The following is a 19,167-nucleotide window of genomic DNA, read 5'->3' on the forward strand; positions in this document are numbered from 1 at the left end:
CGGCACCCAAAATAGTTTTGCTCTATAAGCCAATATGTATTCCATTAACAGTGATTCGCATTGGGGGCATTCATATGACTTTGGAACATGGTGCAAATGTCACTTAAATATGAACAAATGTAAATACACTCAGGCTATTGACAGTTCTCTACTACTACTTGTGGAACCTTTATTTTGAAGAATTTCTAAAACAACGTAAACCCGGAAGTACTTCACGTGTTGCTGACGAGACGCTGATATTTCTCTTCACTTCGGTGTAAAACGGAAGTAAACTGTGACGAAGAACAATTTCCACGTTAGCGTTTTGATTTAGACGTTTATTAACACCATGGACATCTACATTTGACTGCACAGCATCATATACTTACCACAGGTTATCTTTCATTCGCGTAGGAGACAGGACTTAGTTGATAGATGTTATCTATATAACGCTAGCTAACAATGGCCAACTGTATTGTTTTTCACACTCAAATAGCCTCCATCATGGAGGTGCTAGCGAATGCAGCCGTGGCAGAGATCTGTAAACTCGTAGACGACGACTATGCAGTGTTTCGTTTGGAAATAACTCAAAGCCAGAAAGAAAACAGGGCATTGCGGAGGAAACTACAGCTACAGGAACTTAAGGTGTCACGGGAGCGCGCAGAGGGGACATTGCGAGAGCGCGTCCTCGCCAGTCGTCCCAGAAGTGTAAAGATCCTCGACCGATACAGAGGAATGGCAAGAGGTACATTTTGCATAAATGCGCTGCATTAGCTAAATAAAACGAAATTCAATGAACAAAATATACTTCTACAGTATAGGCCATACATTTTTCATGCATTTACGGTGATACGGCCGATACAGAAGTCAGGGCATTCATACCTCATGCGTTTCGCGGAGCAGCACAGAGCTGTTGTGAAGGAAGTTGTATTCTATGGTATATTGGCAATCGCACAATTTAATGTGCATCCCACCACCAACTGTGAGGGATGGAAACAGGATTCCCATAAATGAATAAAAATACCCATCAAAAACTAAACTAAATCAAACAACTTTGCTGTTTAAAAAATTTAACCGATCTGTTCCGAACTCCGGCTCAAGGGGAAACTGGGAGGGCAGGTCTTCCGGCGCCAGTACCTTGCAAGTCTTCAGATGTGCCACAGTAATGTCCAGTTTATTAGTCTTCTACGAGACTTGTGCCGTACAGTTAATACCTGTGGCAATGACTACCACAAAATCCACCATTTTAACACACGGTATCTTTTGACTGGCAGCAAATATTTACTACAGGCTGTGGTCCGTCCACTACCATATCTTCACGAGCATCCCTTGTTTTCTCAATTCTTTTAAATCACCTCTGCATAGGAGATTTGATTGACCGCTTTAACTACACCGTTCTTCAATATACTCTGTCCGTCTGCACACACTTGAATCATGGCCAAATCCTTTACAGTTCTTACACTGCAATGGTTTGGAGACGAAAGCTCTTACATCGTATCTTACATAACCAAGCTTCACACGCGTAGGTTACTCTTTATCAAAAAACAACAGGACCGACAGACTTTGAAAGAAATTGTCAAGCAAGCGAGTTTGTGTTTAAACAGAACCTCTCTCCCCCACCTATTGTCAACCAATCATGTCCGTGCGGAGCTATACAGAGCGGTACTGAGCTCCATTTGGCCGTTGCAATGCCTCTGGACACACCGCGATTGCGTCACCCCGTCCATACGGAGCCCCCGACCACATTTTCGGATCATGCATAAATTGGCTTAAGTCGCCCCGCTCCCCTCTGCGTATTTGTTCAGGGCCCGGTTTCCCAGAAGCATCTTAAGGCTAAGTATATTGTTAAAACCTTCGTAGGAGCATTGTTAAATCTCCAAGCTGTTTCCCAAAACCATAGTTAACGTTGCACTTAAACGCTCGTAATTTATCGCCTGCCTCAGCCAACTCGTAGAACAGCCAAGTGGGTTGTTAGATGCTTTTTTGCCCTCCAGCGTCACTTTATACATAAATCGTCTATGTTATCCGTCTCTCCGTGACCGCCTATAACTTCACAACGAAGTTGACTACAAATACAAAGTTGCCAATGTCTTTGCAATTGTAGGGGTAAAATGCTTAAAAATGAAAATTGAGATGACTGCATTAAAAATATATAGCCTACCTACAATATAGGCCTATATGTTTCAATGATATTAAAATACATGTTCACTCAATTGAGTTTTATTTGTCTACTGTCTATTTTTTACCTCAATATATTTAATGAAATGTAGCTTAATGTGCTCAATGATCGTGATTGTATTGTGAAATCATGTTTATGTTAAGGTTGATTTGAATGGAGAAAACTGACCTGAGAGCAACGCTGCCTTTCTTTCGATCCTACCAGTATCTACAGTTGAAGTCGGAAGTTTACATACACATAGGTTGGAGTCATTAAAACTCATTTTTCAACTACTCCACAAATTTCTTGTTAACAAACTATAGTTTTGGCAAGTCGGTTAGGACATCTACTTTGTGCATGAAACAAGTAATTTTTCCAACAATTGTTTACAGACTATTACTATTACAGATGATTTCCCTTATCATTCACTGTATCACAATTCCAGTGGGTCAGAAGTTTACAAACACTAAGTTGACTGTGCCTTTAATCAGCTTGGAAAGTTCCAGAAAATTATGTCATGCCTTTAGAAGCTTCTGATGGGCTAATTGACATAATTTGAGTCAATTGGAGGTGTACCTGTGGATGTATTTCAAGGTCTACCTTCAAACTCAGCGCCTCTTTGCTTGACATCATGGGAAATCAGCCAAGACCCCAGAAAAAAAGACAAGTCTGGTTCATCCTTGGGAGCAATTCCCAAATGCCTGAAGGTACCACGTTCATCTGTACAAACAATAGTACGCAAGTATAAACACCAATGGACCACGCAGCAGTCATACTGCTCAGGAAGGAGATGGGTTCTGTGTCCTATAGATGAAAGTACTTTGGTGTGAAATGTGCAAATCAATCCCAGAACAACAGCAAAGGACCTTGTGAAGATGCTGGAGAAAACAGGTACAAAAGTATATCCACAGTAAAATGTGTCCTATATCGGCATAAACTGAAAGGCCGCTCAGCAAGGAAGAAGCCACTGCCCCAAAACCGGCATAAAAAAGCCAGACTACGGTTTGCAACTGCACATGGGGACAAATATCGTACTTTTTGGAGAAATGTCCTCTGGTCTGATGAAACAAAAATATAACTGTTTGACCGTAATGACCATCGTTATGTTTGGAGGAAAAACGGGGATGCTTGCAAGCTGAAGAACACCATCCCAACCAAGAAGCATGGGGGTGGCAGCATTATGTTGTGGGGGTGCTTTGTTGCAGGAGGAACTGGTGCACTTCACAAAATAGATAGCTTCATGAGGGAGGAAAATTATGTGGATATATTGAAGCAACATCTCAAGACATCAGTCAGGAAGCTTGGTCGCAAATGGGTCTTCCAAATGGACAATGACCCCAAGCATACTTCCAAAGGTGTGGCAAAATGGCTTAAGGACAACAAAGTCAAGGTATTGGAGTGGCCATCACAAAGCCCTGACCTCAATCCCATATAAAATGTGTGGGCAGAACTGAAAAAGCGTGTGCAAGCAAGGAGGCCTTACAAACCTAACTAAGTTACGCAAGCTCTGTCAGGAGGAATGGGCCAAAATTCCCCCCAACTTATTGTGGGAAGCTTGTAGAAGGCTACCCGAAACATTTGACCCAAGATAAACAATTTAAAGGCAATGCTACCAAGTACTAATTGAGTGTATGTAAACTTCTGACCCACTGGGAATGTGATGAAAGAAATAAAAGCTGAAATAAATTATTCTCTTCTATTATTCTGACATTTCACATTCTTAAAATAAAGTGGTGATCCTAACTGACCTAAGACATGGAATTTTTGCTCTGATTAAATGTCAGGAATTGTGAAACTTGAGTTTAAATGTATTTTGCTAAGTTGTATGTTAACCTCCGACTTCAACTCTATATCACCTTGATGTACAGTACCAGTCAAATGTTTGGAGACACTTATGCACTTACTCATGTTTTTCATTGTTTTTACTATTTTCGACTATGTAGAATAATAGTGACATCAAAACTATGGAATAATGTAGTAACCAAAAAAGTTTAAACAAATCAAATTATATTTGAGATTCTTCAAAGTAGCCACCCTTTGCCTCGATGACAGCTTTGCACACTCTTGGCATTCTCTCAACCAGCTTCACCTGGAATGCTTACCCAACAGTCTTGAAGGAGTTCCCACATATGCTGATCACTTGTTGGATGCTTTTCCATCACTCTTCGTTCCAACGCATCCCAAACCATCTCAATTGGGTTGAGGTCGGGTGATTGTGGAGGTCAGGTCATCTGATGCAGCATGCCATCACTCTCTTTCTTGGTCAAATAGCCCTTACACAACCTGGAGGTGTGTTGGGTCATTGTCCTGTTGAAAAACAAATGATAGTGGGACTAAGCGCAAACCAGATGGGATGCCTTATTGCTGCAGAATGCTGTGGTAGCCATGTTGGTTAAGTGTGCCTTGAATTCTAAATGAATCACTGACAGTGTCACCAGCAAAGCACCATCACACCTCCTCCTCCATGCTTCACCGTGGGAACCACACATGCAGAGATCATCTGTTCACCTACAGTACTCTCCATCTCCCGAAGACATGGCTGTTGGAACCAAAAATCGTACTTTTGGACCCATCAGACTAAAGGACAGATTTCCACCGGTCTAATGTCCATTACTCGTGTTTCTTGACCCAAGCCAGTCTTCTTCTTATTGGTGTCCTTTAGTAGTGGTTTATTTGCAGCAATTTGACCATGAAGGCCTGATTCACCCAGTCTCCTCTGTACAGTTGATGTTGAAATGTGTTTGTTACTTGAACCCTGTGTAGTATTTTATTTGGGCTGCAATTTCTGATGCTGGTATCTCTAATGAACTTATCCTCTGCAGCAGAGGTAACTCTGGTTCTTCCTTTCCTGTGCCGGTCCTCATGAGAGCCAGTTTCATCAAAGCGCTTGATGGTTTTACAACTGCACTTGAAGAAATTTTCAAAGTTCTTTAAATTTTCCGTATTGACTGTCCTTCATGTCTTAAAGTAACGATGGACTGTTGTTTCTCTTTGCTTATTTGAGCTGTTCTTGCCATGAAATGGACTTGGTCTTTTACCAAATAGGACTATCTTCTGTATACCACCCCTACCTTGTCACAACGCAACTGATTGGCTCATACGCATTAATAAGGAAAGAAATTCCACTAATTAGCTTTTAACAAGGCATACCTGTTAATTGAAATGCATTCCAGGTGACTACTTAATGAAGCTGGTTAAGAGAATGCCAAGAGTGTGCAAAGCTGTCATCAAGGCAAAGGGTGGCTACTTTGAAGAATCTCAAATATAAAATATATTTAGATTTGTTTAACACTTTTTGGTGTTACTACATGATTCCATATGTGTTATTTCATAGTTTTGATGTCTTCACTATTATTCTACAATGTAGAAAATAGTAAAAATAAAGAAAAACCCTTGAATGAGTAGGTGTGTCCAAACTTTTGACTGGTACGTACTGTGCAATAAGGCCGTGACAACAAAAGACAAGTCACACAGTGGTGGAATAAATTCAACTACACATATGTTTGTTTCATCACAAAACCGGAGAGCAACATCCATCCGCTGAAGTCCACAAAACATATTTTGCATGTAACAAACAGTTATATCACCTGCAGTATTGTGAAGCAATTTAATGTTTTCAACAAGTTTATTAAACAACTACTGATTTAGAACCACAGAGTTACCACAAGTCAGCACAAAGACAACAGGAGCACTGCCTCAGCTAATCCCATCACCATTTCAACTTAAACATCATCAAATCAACAAGGCTATATATGCTTAGTTTAATACACTGAAAACAAAGTTAGTTTTTTAAAAATTATTTAGTTCTATCAATGTTGCTAAATATCAATCATGTGGCTATCCCTGGAACTGATTTCTGTGTGTGCTTGCACATGTAAGTAAAAACATAATAACTTTAAAATAAGAAAAGTGGACTCGCCGAACTTGTAGACTAGTTGAACGCCTATGCCATCCTCCTCTCTTTGATGTTGGCAACCGGTCTATGGCTCTGTCATATAGCACGCTTTTAGTTTTTGTTGTCATGGGCTACATAGCTAAAATGCTTGCTAGCCTGACTTCCTCTCATGGGCAATAATGAACCAGCTAAGTTAGCTAGCTAGTTAGACTACTAGGCTACATCTCGACTCATATTGAACTTCAATCGTCTCAGGCCAGTGGTACAACATTAATTTATGGTTAGATCTGAATCGCCATCATAATCATTGGCCTGTGCAGAGAATTAAGTCAAAACCACAAGTCAAAATCCCCATCTCCATCCATGGCCAATTTAGCGAGCTAGCTAATGCAGACCAGAAACAATAAGAAAGTTTTGCTTAGGATGTGATTTGATTGGTGTGAAGCCGAATCCAAACTGATCTCACTTGGGGGTGCGTTTTCCTGCGCCAGGACAACCTACTGACAACCTACGCTGATTGGCTAATTATTATATAAAAAAATTTACCAAGGGAGGCCAAATGCTTGCTGGCATCAATCAATCAAATGCTCCGGCGCAACATGTCATACTCTTTTGTTCCAGACAGCATCAGATACATGGGCTACACATACTGAGACAGAGGGGCGCTGTTTCCCTCGCGCGGATGATTTCTCCCGTGAAATTCAGCCCCTTGCAAATAGATGGAAAATTATTAAAAAACAGAGAGATGAAAGAGACCTTATTTTAACATTTACATTTTTTTATAGGTCATATATTTGGGGAAGCCTGGCTTCCCTTAACGTCCATGAATACACAGCACTGTATTTAGGCTATTGTTTATATGTGTATTTCACACAATGTTGAGGTAAAAATCGGAGTATAATACTTATGTGGATGTCAAGCCCAATACATGTCATTGTCAGTTAAAACTACTTTGACGACCACCACCACCACTTTCTGTATGCTAGCTATGCTACCAGTTTATACGAATGGGAGCTAGCATTTAGCAGTCTTTTTTTCTAAACCTGAAAAGCGACCATCTCTAAATGTTATGCAGCGAAAAGAGCCAAATGTATTCAAATTGGATTTGAGTAACCACATTGTGCGCCTGTTACAACATATCAATCATGATGGATTTGACAAATATCCACTTTGTTAGATCATATTTGTTGAATGTGCGCCAATCCAACTTCCTTCTATCCCCTGACCTCTTTACCGCGTCTATCCCCTTTACCTTCCAGATCTCTTTCCAGGAGTTTAATCACATTTTTGTGTATTTTGAAATCCCTACACGAGGTATCATAAATCGTTTTAAATTTTTTATTTGTGAACTTCTTCTGATAGCCTTTCATCAAAGTTGATAGCCTTTCATTGGTTGTCAAGGAAGTTGTCAATGAAGTGAGTTTGTGTTTATAGTGGATTTACACCACCCCCAACTACCGTCAACCAATCATGTCAATGTGGAGCTATACGGAGCCCTCCACGTTGTTACAAAATATAAGAGGCGCATGGCATCGCTGTACGGAGCTCGATTTGGCCTCCACAAGCCTCCAAATGCTCCGCAATTGCGTCACATCCTGCGTACGGAGCCTTTGGATCAAGCATAAATTGGCATTAAGCAAAAGTTGTCTCTGCTTGGTGTTTTGGGAAATATGTTACATGTTAGGCCGTTGTAGGAAAGATGAACCTTTAAAACACTCGTGAGCCTAAATTCCATCGCTATCGGGAAACCAGGCCCAGATGTGTTACCCAGAATTGGGTCTTGGTCAGTTTTTGGATAGTGTGCAATGATTCCCCTATCTTCCGGCAAGACACATTATATTCTAACCAGATTCTTGATTGGGGCTACAGGTATCCTACCTGATAAGAGTGTTGGACCAGTAACCAAAAAGTCGCTTGCTCGAATCTCTGAGCTGACTAGGGGAAAAATCTGTTGATGTGCCCTTGCGCAAGGCACTTAACCCAAGTCGCTCCTTCAAGTCGTTCTGGATAAGAGTCTGCTAAATGACTCAATTTTTTTTACTGCATTTCAAATGATTTACTCAATGAAAACATTGTGATGCACGGAACATAATACATCAATTAATAAATAGTATATCAAGAAGTTATGAGAAGTGTTACCTTATATCCTAGCCAATTATAGACAGTGTCAATAGTGTACAATATAGTGTTGAGCATTGACAACACCGAACTTAACCCCATCTTTCCCCCAATCACTCTCAGGTGAAGGACCTCTCACTGGAGGCCACAGGAGCTTTGTGAGGCCAGCGGGACACAATACATGGAGAGATGACCAACCAATTACTGTTGATGAGGGAAGTGGAACCTCAACCCAGCACGTTATTGTTATAGAGGTTAGTGGAATAGTATTACATCAAAATTACAGTAAATCAAATGTGGCCAGTTTATTTCAGAAAGGCTCCCCTCAGCTATTCACTTCCTTACATGTAACATCCTCATTTATCTGCCATAGGGGAGATTGTGAGACTTCCCCATGACATTGTTATCCAATTCTACTCATGTACTGATAATAACCTCCTCTCTTCTTGTGTCAGTCTGCAGATATAGAGGCTGCAGGTCCTGGGTTCAAGCAGGAGAGGTCTGAAGGAGAGGAGGACCCACGGCACAGCAGAGACATCCAGACTGTAGCTACAGGGGGAGCTCCTGCCGCTCCAGAGGATCCCACCGCCTCACCAGCACAGCCCAGGACCAGACGCAGCATCACGGAGGTCAGTGGAATGCTGAACGCCGTCCTCAAGTCAGAGACAGATACCAAGACTTTAACTGTAACACAAAGGCTTTTACCCACAGGATCTGACCACAGATCAGACCCAGAAAGATTGGAGCCACTGGGCTGTCCTCCTGCTCTCGGCTCAGAGTATTTACTTTACGGTAACCTAAGCCCGAGGACGATTCAATCCCATCGGGACTCAGGTGACGTGTTAGAGACTGGCAATAATCCATCTTGTTCTTACACTACAGAGATGGACCCTGACAACATGGCCTTGGGTTTAGAGAGACAGACTGATCTGTCTAGAGGGGACTGGAACCGGTACAGTAGTAGTGTATACTCTGAAGGGTGCTTAGATAAGAAAGGAGAGGTTTTAGATGAGGTGACTGTGAAAGTGGAGAGCGACGCTCCTCCCACATGGAATGCAGATAGTCACCTAGGAGATGGACTCTCACAGGGCAGAGATTTCTTAGATTACAGTGAAAGCTTAGAAACAAATACAAATGTTGTTACCCACTCCCCTTTACACGCGCTCAGGCATCACGACCCAGTGTCCACGTCGATGGGGCCTTCAGATTCACATTGTCACGTCCTTTTCGATCAGGTGTTGAACTCAAACAATAGGGCTAGAGCTCAGACTCAGGGAGGGGGAACCACATCAGGATATAGTAAAGAGAAACGGTTCCTCTGCATGTTCTGTAACAAAGGCTTCAGTTGCTCCCAGAAGGTGGAGAGGCACCAGAGAGTCCACACAGGGGAGAAACCATTCAGCTGTACCCAGTGTGACATGCGCTTCGCCCAGGCTGGCCACCTGAAGAGGCACCAGAGGGTCCACACAGGGGAGAAACCCTACAACTGTACCCAGTGTGACATGCGCTTCGCACAGGCCGGTGACCTGAAGAGGCACCAGAGGGTCCACACAGGGGAGAAGCCCTATAGCTGCCCCCAGTGTGAGAAGAGGTTCTCAGAGAGGAGCTACCTCAGGATACACCAGCAGAAAAACCATTCCACTCTATAACATAGAAAGTAATCATTCCACTCGATAGCATCTGACATTTAGATCAAATCCTGCATTAAAGACACATTTTGATTGTTTTCAGCAGAAAAGACCCACAGATGCATTTGGAATATTCCTTGGTAGAATATTGTATCCAGACATTGTGTGATATGATATGCACTGTACAAAACATTAGGAACACCTTCTTAAAATGGAGTTGCATCCCTTTTGTCCTTAGAACAGTCTCAATTAGTCTGTGCATGGACTCTACAAGGTGTCGATAGCGTTCCACAGGGATGCTGGCCCATGTCGACTCCAATGCTTCCCACAGTTGTGTCAAGTTGGCTGGATGTCCTTCGGGTGGTGGACCATTCTTGATACACACGGGGAAACAGTTGAGTGTGAAAAACCCAGCAGCGTTGCAGTTCTTGACACACTCAAACCAACTACCATACCCCATTAAAAGGCATTGTCGTCTTTTTCCATTCACCCTCTGAATGGCACACATACACAATCCATGTCTCAATTGCCTCAAAGCTTAAAAATCCTTCTTTCACCTGTCTCCTCCCCTTTATTTACACTGATTTAACAAGTGATATCAATAAGGGATCATAGCTTTCATCTGGATTCACCTGGTCAGTCTGTCATGGAAAAAGCAGGAACGTGTTCCTACTATTTTGTACACTCAGTGTATAAGCCACATAAGTCTAAAAAGTCTGTTACATATTGTGTTTGTACCGAGTATGATGTTATATGATGTTCACAAATGCCTGTTTCATTACTTCCAATCAACTACTTCACCCCCCCCCCCCTCCACCAGACATGTTTAATAAGAAATTAATGCAGTTGATCAACTTCATGCAGATTTTTAGTTGAGACGTGTGTATGTGTGGTTGTCATATGGTGTATTTAAAACTTGTTTATGTTTAATAAACACAAAATGGGACTTTTTATCCTAAGACTTTCATTGAGATTCTCTTTAGTATAAATCCCATCTGGACCCACAAAGCATCTCAGAATAGATCCCAGCAGTTCAAATCTGTTTTAAGACTAAAATAAACTTCCAGCTCACAGTAGGTTTTAGGATGATGTCAAGACACTGCCCAGACTAACTCTGAGCCAGGAGTAAAATCAACTCATAAAAGTTTCTCAGCTGATAATCATGACATCCTGCAAAGGAAAGATAGCGATGACGCTCTTTGACGTTTGCAAATGATAGGGAATAACCAATCACAATGAGGCATCACCAACTGTGAACTCCATAGCATGCTTCAGACAACTTCGGTGAGTGTGACTACCATCAAATGTTGCAATGGTAAAACATTTGATATAATATTCACCCGACACGATCACTTTGCCCACTCTTAATTATCGCCTAATATGTTGGCATGAATAACCTTTTAATTTTTTTTAACCCATTCTTATGATTGTCAAAAGCTGAATTTTGGACCATATTACCATTATACTGTACCAACACCCGTCACTTCCCTTTAACAACTTTTCAACTTTGAACTCCCGTTTATCAAATCACTTGCCGATAATGTTGCGTATGTTTGAAAGGTTTTTCATCGGACACAATCAAAGTTAACATAAGCCCTAAATGCTTTCAGTTGCCCAACTTACCGGCATGCCCGATTTGAGGCTTTTTACATTTTTTAACAACGTGATGTTGCGCTCCAAAGGGATAACATGAATTAGCATGATGTAGGTCATTAAATAATCAAAAGAAAAACCTGTTTATTTATTAGCCTAGTGGTTATAAGCATTTAGGCATATCATGTGAAATAGGCCACGTAAAATCATTGTCAAAATCGACCAGAGGGTCTAGATTATTTATGCATTGATCATATAGACATGTATCAAAACATTATTTTAATAACTTCAAAGCAATTGCATGTGGCACAGGAACCACTGACTCGCTTCATTACCAAGACACCTGCTGGTAACCCTTAACTGGTTAGGACAGCTCATGAGGTCTCCTAAATATCTGTTGACAAGGTGGGACTGTTATGGCTAAAGAGGCTTCACACATAGCTTTTATTTTTACCCATCAGAGTAGGAATCAAATGTCTCTTATCAGCACTTACGACCAATTTTCTACTCTGAGAGGCTTTTGTTAACACGGGCCCAACAAAGAGTCTCAGAGTAAAAGTGCTGATCGAGGATCAGGTCCCCACCTGTCTACATAGTCTTATTCTTTATGATCTAAAAAGGCAAAACTGATCCTAGATCAGCACTCCTCTGAGAGGCTTTGTGGATACAGACCCCTGATTTCACCCTATTCTACATACCCCCGACAGAGCATTAATCAAATCAAATTTATTTATATAGCCCTTCGTACATCAGCTGATATCTCAAAGTGCTGTACAGAAACCCAGCCTAAAACCCCAAACAGCAAGCAATGCAGGTGTAGAAGCACGGTGGCTAGAAAAAACTCCCTAGAAAGGCCAATACCTAGGAAGAAACCTAGAGAGGAACCAGGCTATGTGGGGTGGCCAGTCCTCTTCTGGCTGTGCCGGGTGGAGATTATAACAGAACATGGCCAAGATGTTCAAATGTTCATAAATTACCAGCATGGTCGAATAATAATAAGGCAGAACAGTTGAAACTGGAGCAGCAGCACGGTCAGGTGGACTGGGGACAGCAAGGAGTCATCATGTCAGGTAGTCCTGGGGCATGGTCCTAGGGCTCAGGTCCTCCGAGAGAGAGAAAGAAAGAGAGAAGGAGAGAATTAGAGAACGCACACTTAGATTCACACAGGACACCGAATAGGACAGGAGAAGTACTCCAGATAAGATTAAAACCAGACTACTTACTAATGATACCTACACATCCCCACACACTAACAAACACCTACTGTACAGGTCAAAATAGTTCAGTCAGGTTTGTCTGATGATGACCTCATAGCTGACTCATATTTACCCACAACATCATATTTATGTCCACCATGATGGGTTTAACAACAATGAAGTCATTCTGTAATTACAGTATAGGACTCAAACGTAGAACGTACACACACACGATAACAAGGATTTTGTGTTGTAGATATGTGATAGTAGAGTAGTGGCCTGAGGACACACACTTAATGAAAACATGACCTTTCACAACACATTGTGCTGAACCCCAGGAAGTGTAGGTCCTCCCTTGGCAGCAGCTAATGGGGATCCTTAATACATACAAACGTAGTGGGGATGGGGTAAACACTCCATGTTGAAAGTGTGTTTATCTGTGTGTACGTAGCTGAGGGAGTGTATGTCTGTGTAATCTGTATCATCTGTCTCTTCCAGGAGGAGGAGAGCCCAGAGGTGCTGCTGGTGAAGGAGGAGGGTCTGGGGAACCCTGAGGGGACCATGGTCATGGAGGACAACCAGACTACACCTCCTCCTGAACCCACAGAGGAACCAGCTGAGCAGCACAGGACCACACACAGTCTCACTGAGGTGAGCCCACTGTGAACTACTGTCTGAATGGTATTAGGTCAGAGCTCGTATCCACAAAGCCTCTCGGAGTAGGAGTGCTGTTCTTGGATCAGTTTAGCCTTTTTGGTGTGGGACCCTGCGTTTGAATTATCCAACCATTTAAGTGTCAGGTAATCACATCAACTAACATGTTTGCATAGTACTCATAGCAAACCCTCATTGTCCAATCAGAAGATGCTCCATAGCAGGGTGCTCATATCAGATTTCTTGATCCAACATCCTCTCACTCTGTATCTCTTACAGTCAGTAGACATGGAGGATGGGAAGCCTGATCTGCTGCTGGTCAAAGAGGAGACAATAGAAGATGAACCAGAGAGCATTGATCAGCTGAGTGGACTAAAGATGGGGGAGCAAGGTAAAGGAGAAATACATATAGCCTACAGAGTATGAGTACCTTATTTCCAAAACAATATCAATACAATTTGTATGAAATATAAAAATAAACAATATGATGTATATCAACATAAGTCATAGATATCACCAGGCAAATAACATGCACAAATTCCATGTCTATGATTGTTCTGTTGCTAAGTCTGGATTGTAACATTTGCCTGAAGGTGGCTGGCTGGAGGCTAACAGAGGAGACTGGGCGGCCATCTTGGATTCCCAGACTGGTGCAGCCAAGGGCCCAGAGGATGACGTCACCGAGCAGGCGGGGACCAGAAGCGACATAGTGGAGGTCAGTGGATGGGACAGCGTCCTCAACTCTGGGCTGGGGAACAACACTGTTAACCACAACCAGAAACAGACTGTCAAATACAAAACAACAACTGAACTTAGTCTCCATGACAACAGACTGGCTGAGACCAGGACAAGGTTTAGATTTGGTCCGCGGGGACGGGGAGGTGTCAGTATGCGGCAGGAGAGAACAGACACAGACTCTGCTAGCGATGCTCCGTCCTGCTCCTATAGTTGTGATTCAGAGAGACTGATGACTCCTCAGGTTAACCACCGAACAGGTGCTGCCTTCAGCCTGCCTTCTATAGGATCTATCAACTGGAACATGGACCCTGCAACAACACAGACACTCTCTGGCCATCCTCCTCACACTCTCCTAATGTTGAACCAGACCTCAGACAATGCCAGTGCACTAAATGGCTACACAAGCCCATTGACAAATGACAGTAGTAGCAACGCTATCAGCAGATCTGGTGGCAAAGAGAAGTGCTTCCCGTGTTCATTCTGTTGGAAAGTCTTCAGTTTCCGCAAACAGATGGAGAGCCATCAGAGGATGCACACGGGGGAGAAACCGTTTGGCTGCCACCTGTGTGAGAAGAGGTTCTCCCACCAGCACCACCTGAAGAGGCACCAGAGGGTCCATACAGGGGAGAAACCCTACAGCTGCCCCCAGTGTGAGAAGAGGTTCTCCCACCAGCACCATCTGAAGACGCACCTGAAGGTCCACACGGGAGAGAGGCCATTCACCTGTACACACTGCGGGAAGAGGTTCTCAGAGAGGAGCTACCTTAGGATACACCAGCAGAAAATGCACATGGCCCATGTATAGAGTATAGTAACATGTTATGTAGTACTAGCTAGTATGTTTGTAGTTAATTCTGTTGGTTTTGGATGTAGGAGGGAACTGAGGAAAGAATGAGTATGATGAGGCAGATTAAATGATATGGTGATGGATGGTGTCTGTAAAAAATGCTTTACTTATGAAGAGTGACAACCTTGTCCTGTTGTTTGATAATAAAGAAAATATATGCCTTAATTCATGTTTACTTGACATGAAGTAGAGAAGCTGTGATGTTGAACCTTTTCCAAGGCATTCTAAAAATAATTTGATCAAAGCGAGGGTACCAGATAAGTTCGTTTACTTGTCACATGTATAATTGTGTGCAATAAAAGTACTGTACTAAACGTTATGTGAGTATGACCATTTTGTTCAAATGAAATACAAAATTGACTCTGTACTGACTGACTTGTATATTTTTGTATCATTACAGGGACTGAGTTTCCCTTCTCTGTTGAACCAAAACATTATACTTCATTTAAAAATATATATTATTTTTCTCCCCAATTTCGCTACAACTCCATAGGACTCAGGAGAGGCGAAGGTCGAGAGCCATACGTCCTCCGAAACACAACCCAACCAAGCCGCACTGCTTTTTAACACAGCGCCCATCCAACCCGGAAGCCAGCCGCACCAATGTGTTGGAGGAAACACCTAGCGACCTGGTCAGCGTGCATTGCACCCGGCACGCCACAGGAGTCACTAGTGCGCGATAAGACAAGGATATCCCTGCCGGCCAAACCCTCCCTAACCCGGACGACGCTAGGCCAATTGTGCGCCACCCAATGGGCCTCCCGGTCGCAGCCGGCTGAGACAGAGCCTGGGCTCGAATCCAGAGTCTCTGTTGGCACAGCCTTAGACCACTGCGCCACCCGGGAGGTCCTATTATACTTAATTGTTGAATCAACACATACAGTTTAAGTCAGAAGTTTACATAGGCCTTAGCCAAATTCATTTAAACTCAGTATTTCACTATTCCTGACATTTAATCCTAGTAACAAATACCCTGTTTTAGGTCAGTTAGGATCACCACTGTATTTTAAGAATGTGAAATGTCAGATGATTTATTTAATTTCAGCTTTTATTTATTTCATCACATTCCCAGTGGGTCAGAAGTTTACATACACTCAATTAGTATTTGGTAGCATTGCCTCAAAATTATTTAACTTGGGTCAAAAATTTAAGGTAGCCTTCCACAAGCTTCCTAGAATAAGTTGGGTGAATTTTGGCCCATTCCTCCTGACAGAGCTGGTGTAACTGAGTCAGGTTTGTAGGCCTCCTTGCTCGTACACACTTTTTCAGTTCTGCCCACAAATTTTCTATGGGGTTGAGGTCAGGGCTTTGTGATGGTCACTCCAATACCTTAACTTTGTTGTCCTTAATACCTCTCTGGGATATGTGGGACGCTAGCGTCCCACCTGGCCAAAAGACAGCGAAAATGCAGAGCGCCAAATTCAAATAAATTACTATAAAAATCGAACTTTCATGAAATCACACATGTAAGATACCAAATTAAAGCTACACGTGTTGTGAATCCAGCCAACATGTCAGATTTCAAAAAGGCTTTTCGGCAAAAGCAAACAATGCTACTATCTGAGGAAAGCACCATAGTAAACAAAGAGAGAAAACATATTTCAACCCTGCAGGCGCGACACAAAACGCAGAAATAAAAATCCTGCCTTACCTTTGACGAGCTTCTTCTGTTGGCACTCCAATATGTCCCATAAACATCACAAATGGTCCTTTTGTTCGATTAATTCCGTCTATAAAGAAAAACACCGGTTCCAACTTGCGCTACATGACTACAAAATATCTCAAAAGTTACCTGTAAACTTTGCCAAAACATTTCAAACTACTTTTGTAATACAACTTTAGGTATTTTTAAAGTAAATAATCAATAAAATTGAAGACGGGATGATCTGTGTTCAATACAGGAAGAAAACAAACTGACGCTAACTTTCTGGTCACGCGCCTCTAACTAACAGTACACTTCGAAGTGACCCTCGTTTTGAACAGGGCTACTTCTTCATTGCACAAAGGAAAAACCTCAACCGATTTCTAAAGACTGGTGACATCCAGTGGAAGCGGTAGGAACTGGAAGAAGGTCCCTTAGAAATCTGGATTCCCAATGAAAACCCATTGAAAAGAGAGTGATCTTAACAAAAAGAATCGGAAATGGTTTGTCCTTGGGTTTCGCCTGCTACTTAAGTTCTGTTATACACACAGACATGATTCAAACCGTTTTAGAAAATTCAGAGTGTTTTCTATGCATATCTTATCTTCTGGGGATGAGTAGCAGGCAGTTGAATTTGGGCATTCATTTCAATCGGACGTGAAAATACTGCCCCCAAGAAGTTTTAACTTTGGAAGTATGCTTGGGATCATTGTCCATTTGGAAGACCCATTTTGCAACCAAGCTTTAACTTCCTGACTGATGTCTTCAGATGTTGCTTCAATATATCCACATAAACCCCCCCCCCCCTCATGATGCCATCTATTTTGTGAATAGCACCAGTCCCCACTGCAGCAAAGCATCCCCACAACATGATGCTTCACGGTTGGGATGGTGTTCTTCGGCTTGCAAGCCTCCCCCTTTTTCCTCCAAACATAACGATGGTCATTATGGTCAAACAGTTCTGTTTCTGTTTCATCAGACCAGAGGACATTTCTCCAAAAAGTACGATCTTTGTCCCCATGTGCAGTTGCAAACCGTAGTCTGGCTTTTTTATGGCGGTTTTGGAGCAGTGGCTTCTTCCTTGCTGAGCGGCCTTTCAGGTTATGTCGATATCGGACTCTTTTTACTGTGGCTATAGACATTTTGTACCTGTTTCCTCCAGCATCTTCACAAGGTCCTTTGCTGTTGTTCTGGGATGGATTTGCACATTTCGCACCAAAGTACGTTCATCTCTAGGAGACAGAACGCGTCTCCTTCCTGAGCGGTATGACGGCAGCGTGTTCCCATGATGTTTATACTTGTGTACTATTGTTTGTACAGATGAACGTGGTACCTTCATGCTTTTGGAAATTGCTCCCAATGATGAACCAGATTTGTGGAGATCTACAATTTTCTTTCTGAGGTCTTGGCTGATTTATTTGGATTTTCCCATGATGTCAAACATAGAGGTACTGAGTTTGAAGATAGGCCTTGAAATACATCCACAGGTACTCCTCCAATTGACTCAAATTATGTCAATTAGCCTATCAGAAGCTTTTAAAGCCATGGCATAATTTTCTGGAATTCTCCAAGCTGTTTAAAGCCACAGTCAACTTAGTGTATGTAATCTTCTGACCCACTGGAATTGTGATACAGTGAAATAATCTGTCTGTAAACAATTGTTGGAAAAATGACTTGTCATGCACAAAGTAGATGTCCTAACCGACTTGCCAAAACTATAGTTTGTTAACAAGGAAGTTGTGGAGTGGTTGAAAAATTTGTTTTAATGACTCCAACCTAAATTTATGTAAACTTCTGACTTCAACTGTATGGATTTTTTCTTTTTTAATATTAAACTCTGATGGCTCCATATTGTTAGGTACTTGAATCTCGGTGTTAAGAGGCTGGGAATGGGACCGATCCACAACGGACCGAGACTCCACCACCACCACACAGAACACAACCAGTGGAGACAAACGGGAGGACTGAACAACCTCAGACCTGGTGGCTTTGTCCTACAATGGGTTTTGAGAAGGAGACAGGGAGAGAGAGGACCCGAGGAGTAAGATATTAAGATCTTCCCAGAGGCTCCAGTCAGGGATCCAGTCTGCAGCCCAGACCCTTCTCTTCACACTCAGTGCAGGGATGAAGCAGGGCCTGGGGCTGATAGAGATAGACCAGGTTACCCTGGCATTCAGCCTTCATGGAGAGTGCTGGGAGACCCACCTGGTGGTAGTCTATCAGCAAGTCTGTCTTCTCTTTCAGGATCTTGTCTAATGTCTGGTAAAAGCATTCAAAGAAGGTCTGGGCCTAGCCTTCCTTAACCTTCTCCCCAGGCTATTGCGCACAGTGCATATAAGCCTGGGATATCAACCACTCAAAGTTGGTTTTAGTGGGAGTGACCTACTTGGTAAAGTATTTGTCATCATTGAATTTTAGTGAATCTCACGACTGCGTGACTCTGTGATTGTGGTGTGCTAGCATACGGGGGAGTGGAAGGTGTTGAGGGAGATGATTGGTTGGTAAATTATGCAGATTAAGCCAATATTATTGGAACCGGGAGATTCTCAGGTTAAGTTTGACGTTTTGGTCCACCAGACTCTTCGCCCATTGGGCATAAGTGTAGTGTCCGGGAATGACATTAAGCCTTCCTCAGTTACCTCAAGGTTACTCCACCAATACAGACAGGTTCAAGATGGATGTTCACAATCCCAGCAACTCCCAAACAATGTCTTGAGGT

The 19,167-nt window shown here is 42.5% G+C and overlaps 1 protein-coding gene across 1 annotated transcript; it reads left to right on the forward strand.

The window, feature by feature from the left end:
* Positions 1-224: 224 nt before the first annotated feature.
* On the forward strand, positions 225-15,120 carry LOC109901225 (zinc finger protein 777-like). Its single transcript, XM_020497278.2, has 6 exons — positions 225-724; positions 8,274-8,404; positions 8,606-8,779; positions 13,066-13,218; positions 13,501-13,612; positions 13,815-15,120. The coding sequence occupies exons 1-6, from the start codon at positions 442-444 to the stop codon at positions 14,762-14,764; spliced, it is 1,803 nt and encodes a 600-aa protein (XP_020352867.2). The 5' UTR covers positions 225-441; the 3' UTR covers positions 14,765-15,120.
* The last annotated feature ends 4,047 nt before the right edge of the window (positions 15,121-19,167 follow it).

This window comes from Oncorhynchus kisutch, linkage group LG12 (genome assembly GCF_002021735.2).
Source record: "Oncorhynchus kisutch isolate 150728-3 linkage group LG12, Okis_V2, whole genome shotgun sequence".
In the NCBI taxonomy this organism is placed as follows: Eukaryota; Metazoa; Chordata; class Actinopteri; order Salmoniformes; family Salmonidae; genus Oncorhynchus; species Oncorhynchus kisutch.

Excerpts from the sequence above, each read along its gene's own strand:
- LOC109901225 (XM_020497278.2), top strand. The coding sequence starts at position 442 with ATGGCCAACTGTATTGTTTTTCACACTCAAATAGCCTCCATCATGGAG. Across the intron at positions 8,780-13,065 it reads CCAGACGCAGCATCACGGAG|GAGGAGGAGAGCCCAGAGGT; the intron begins GTCAGTGGAATG and ends TGTCTCTTCCAG. Across the intron at positions 13,219-13,500 it reads CCACACACAGTCTCACTGAG|TCAGTAGACATGGAGGATGG; the intron begins GTGAGCCCACTG and ends TATCTCTTACAG.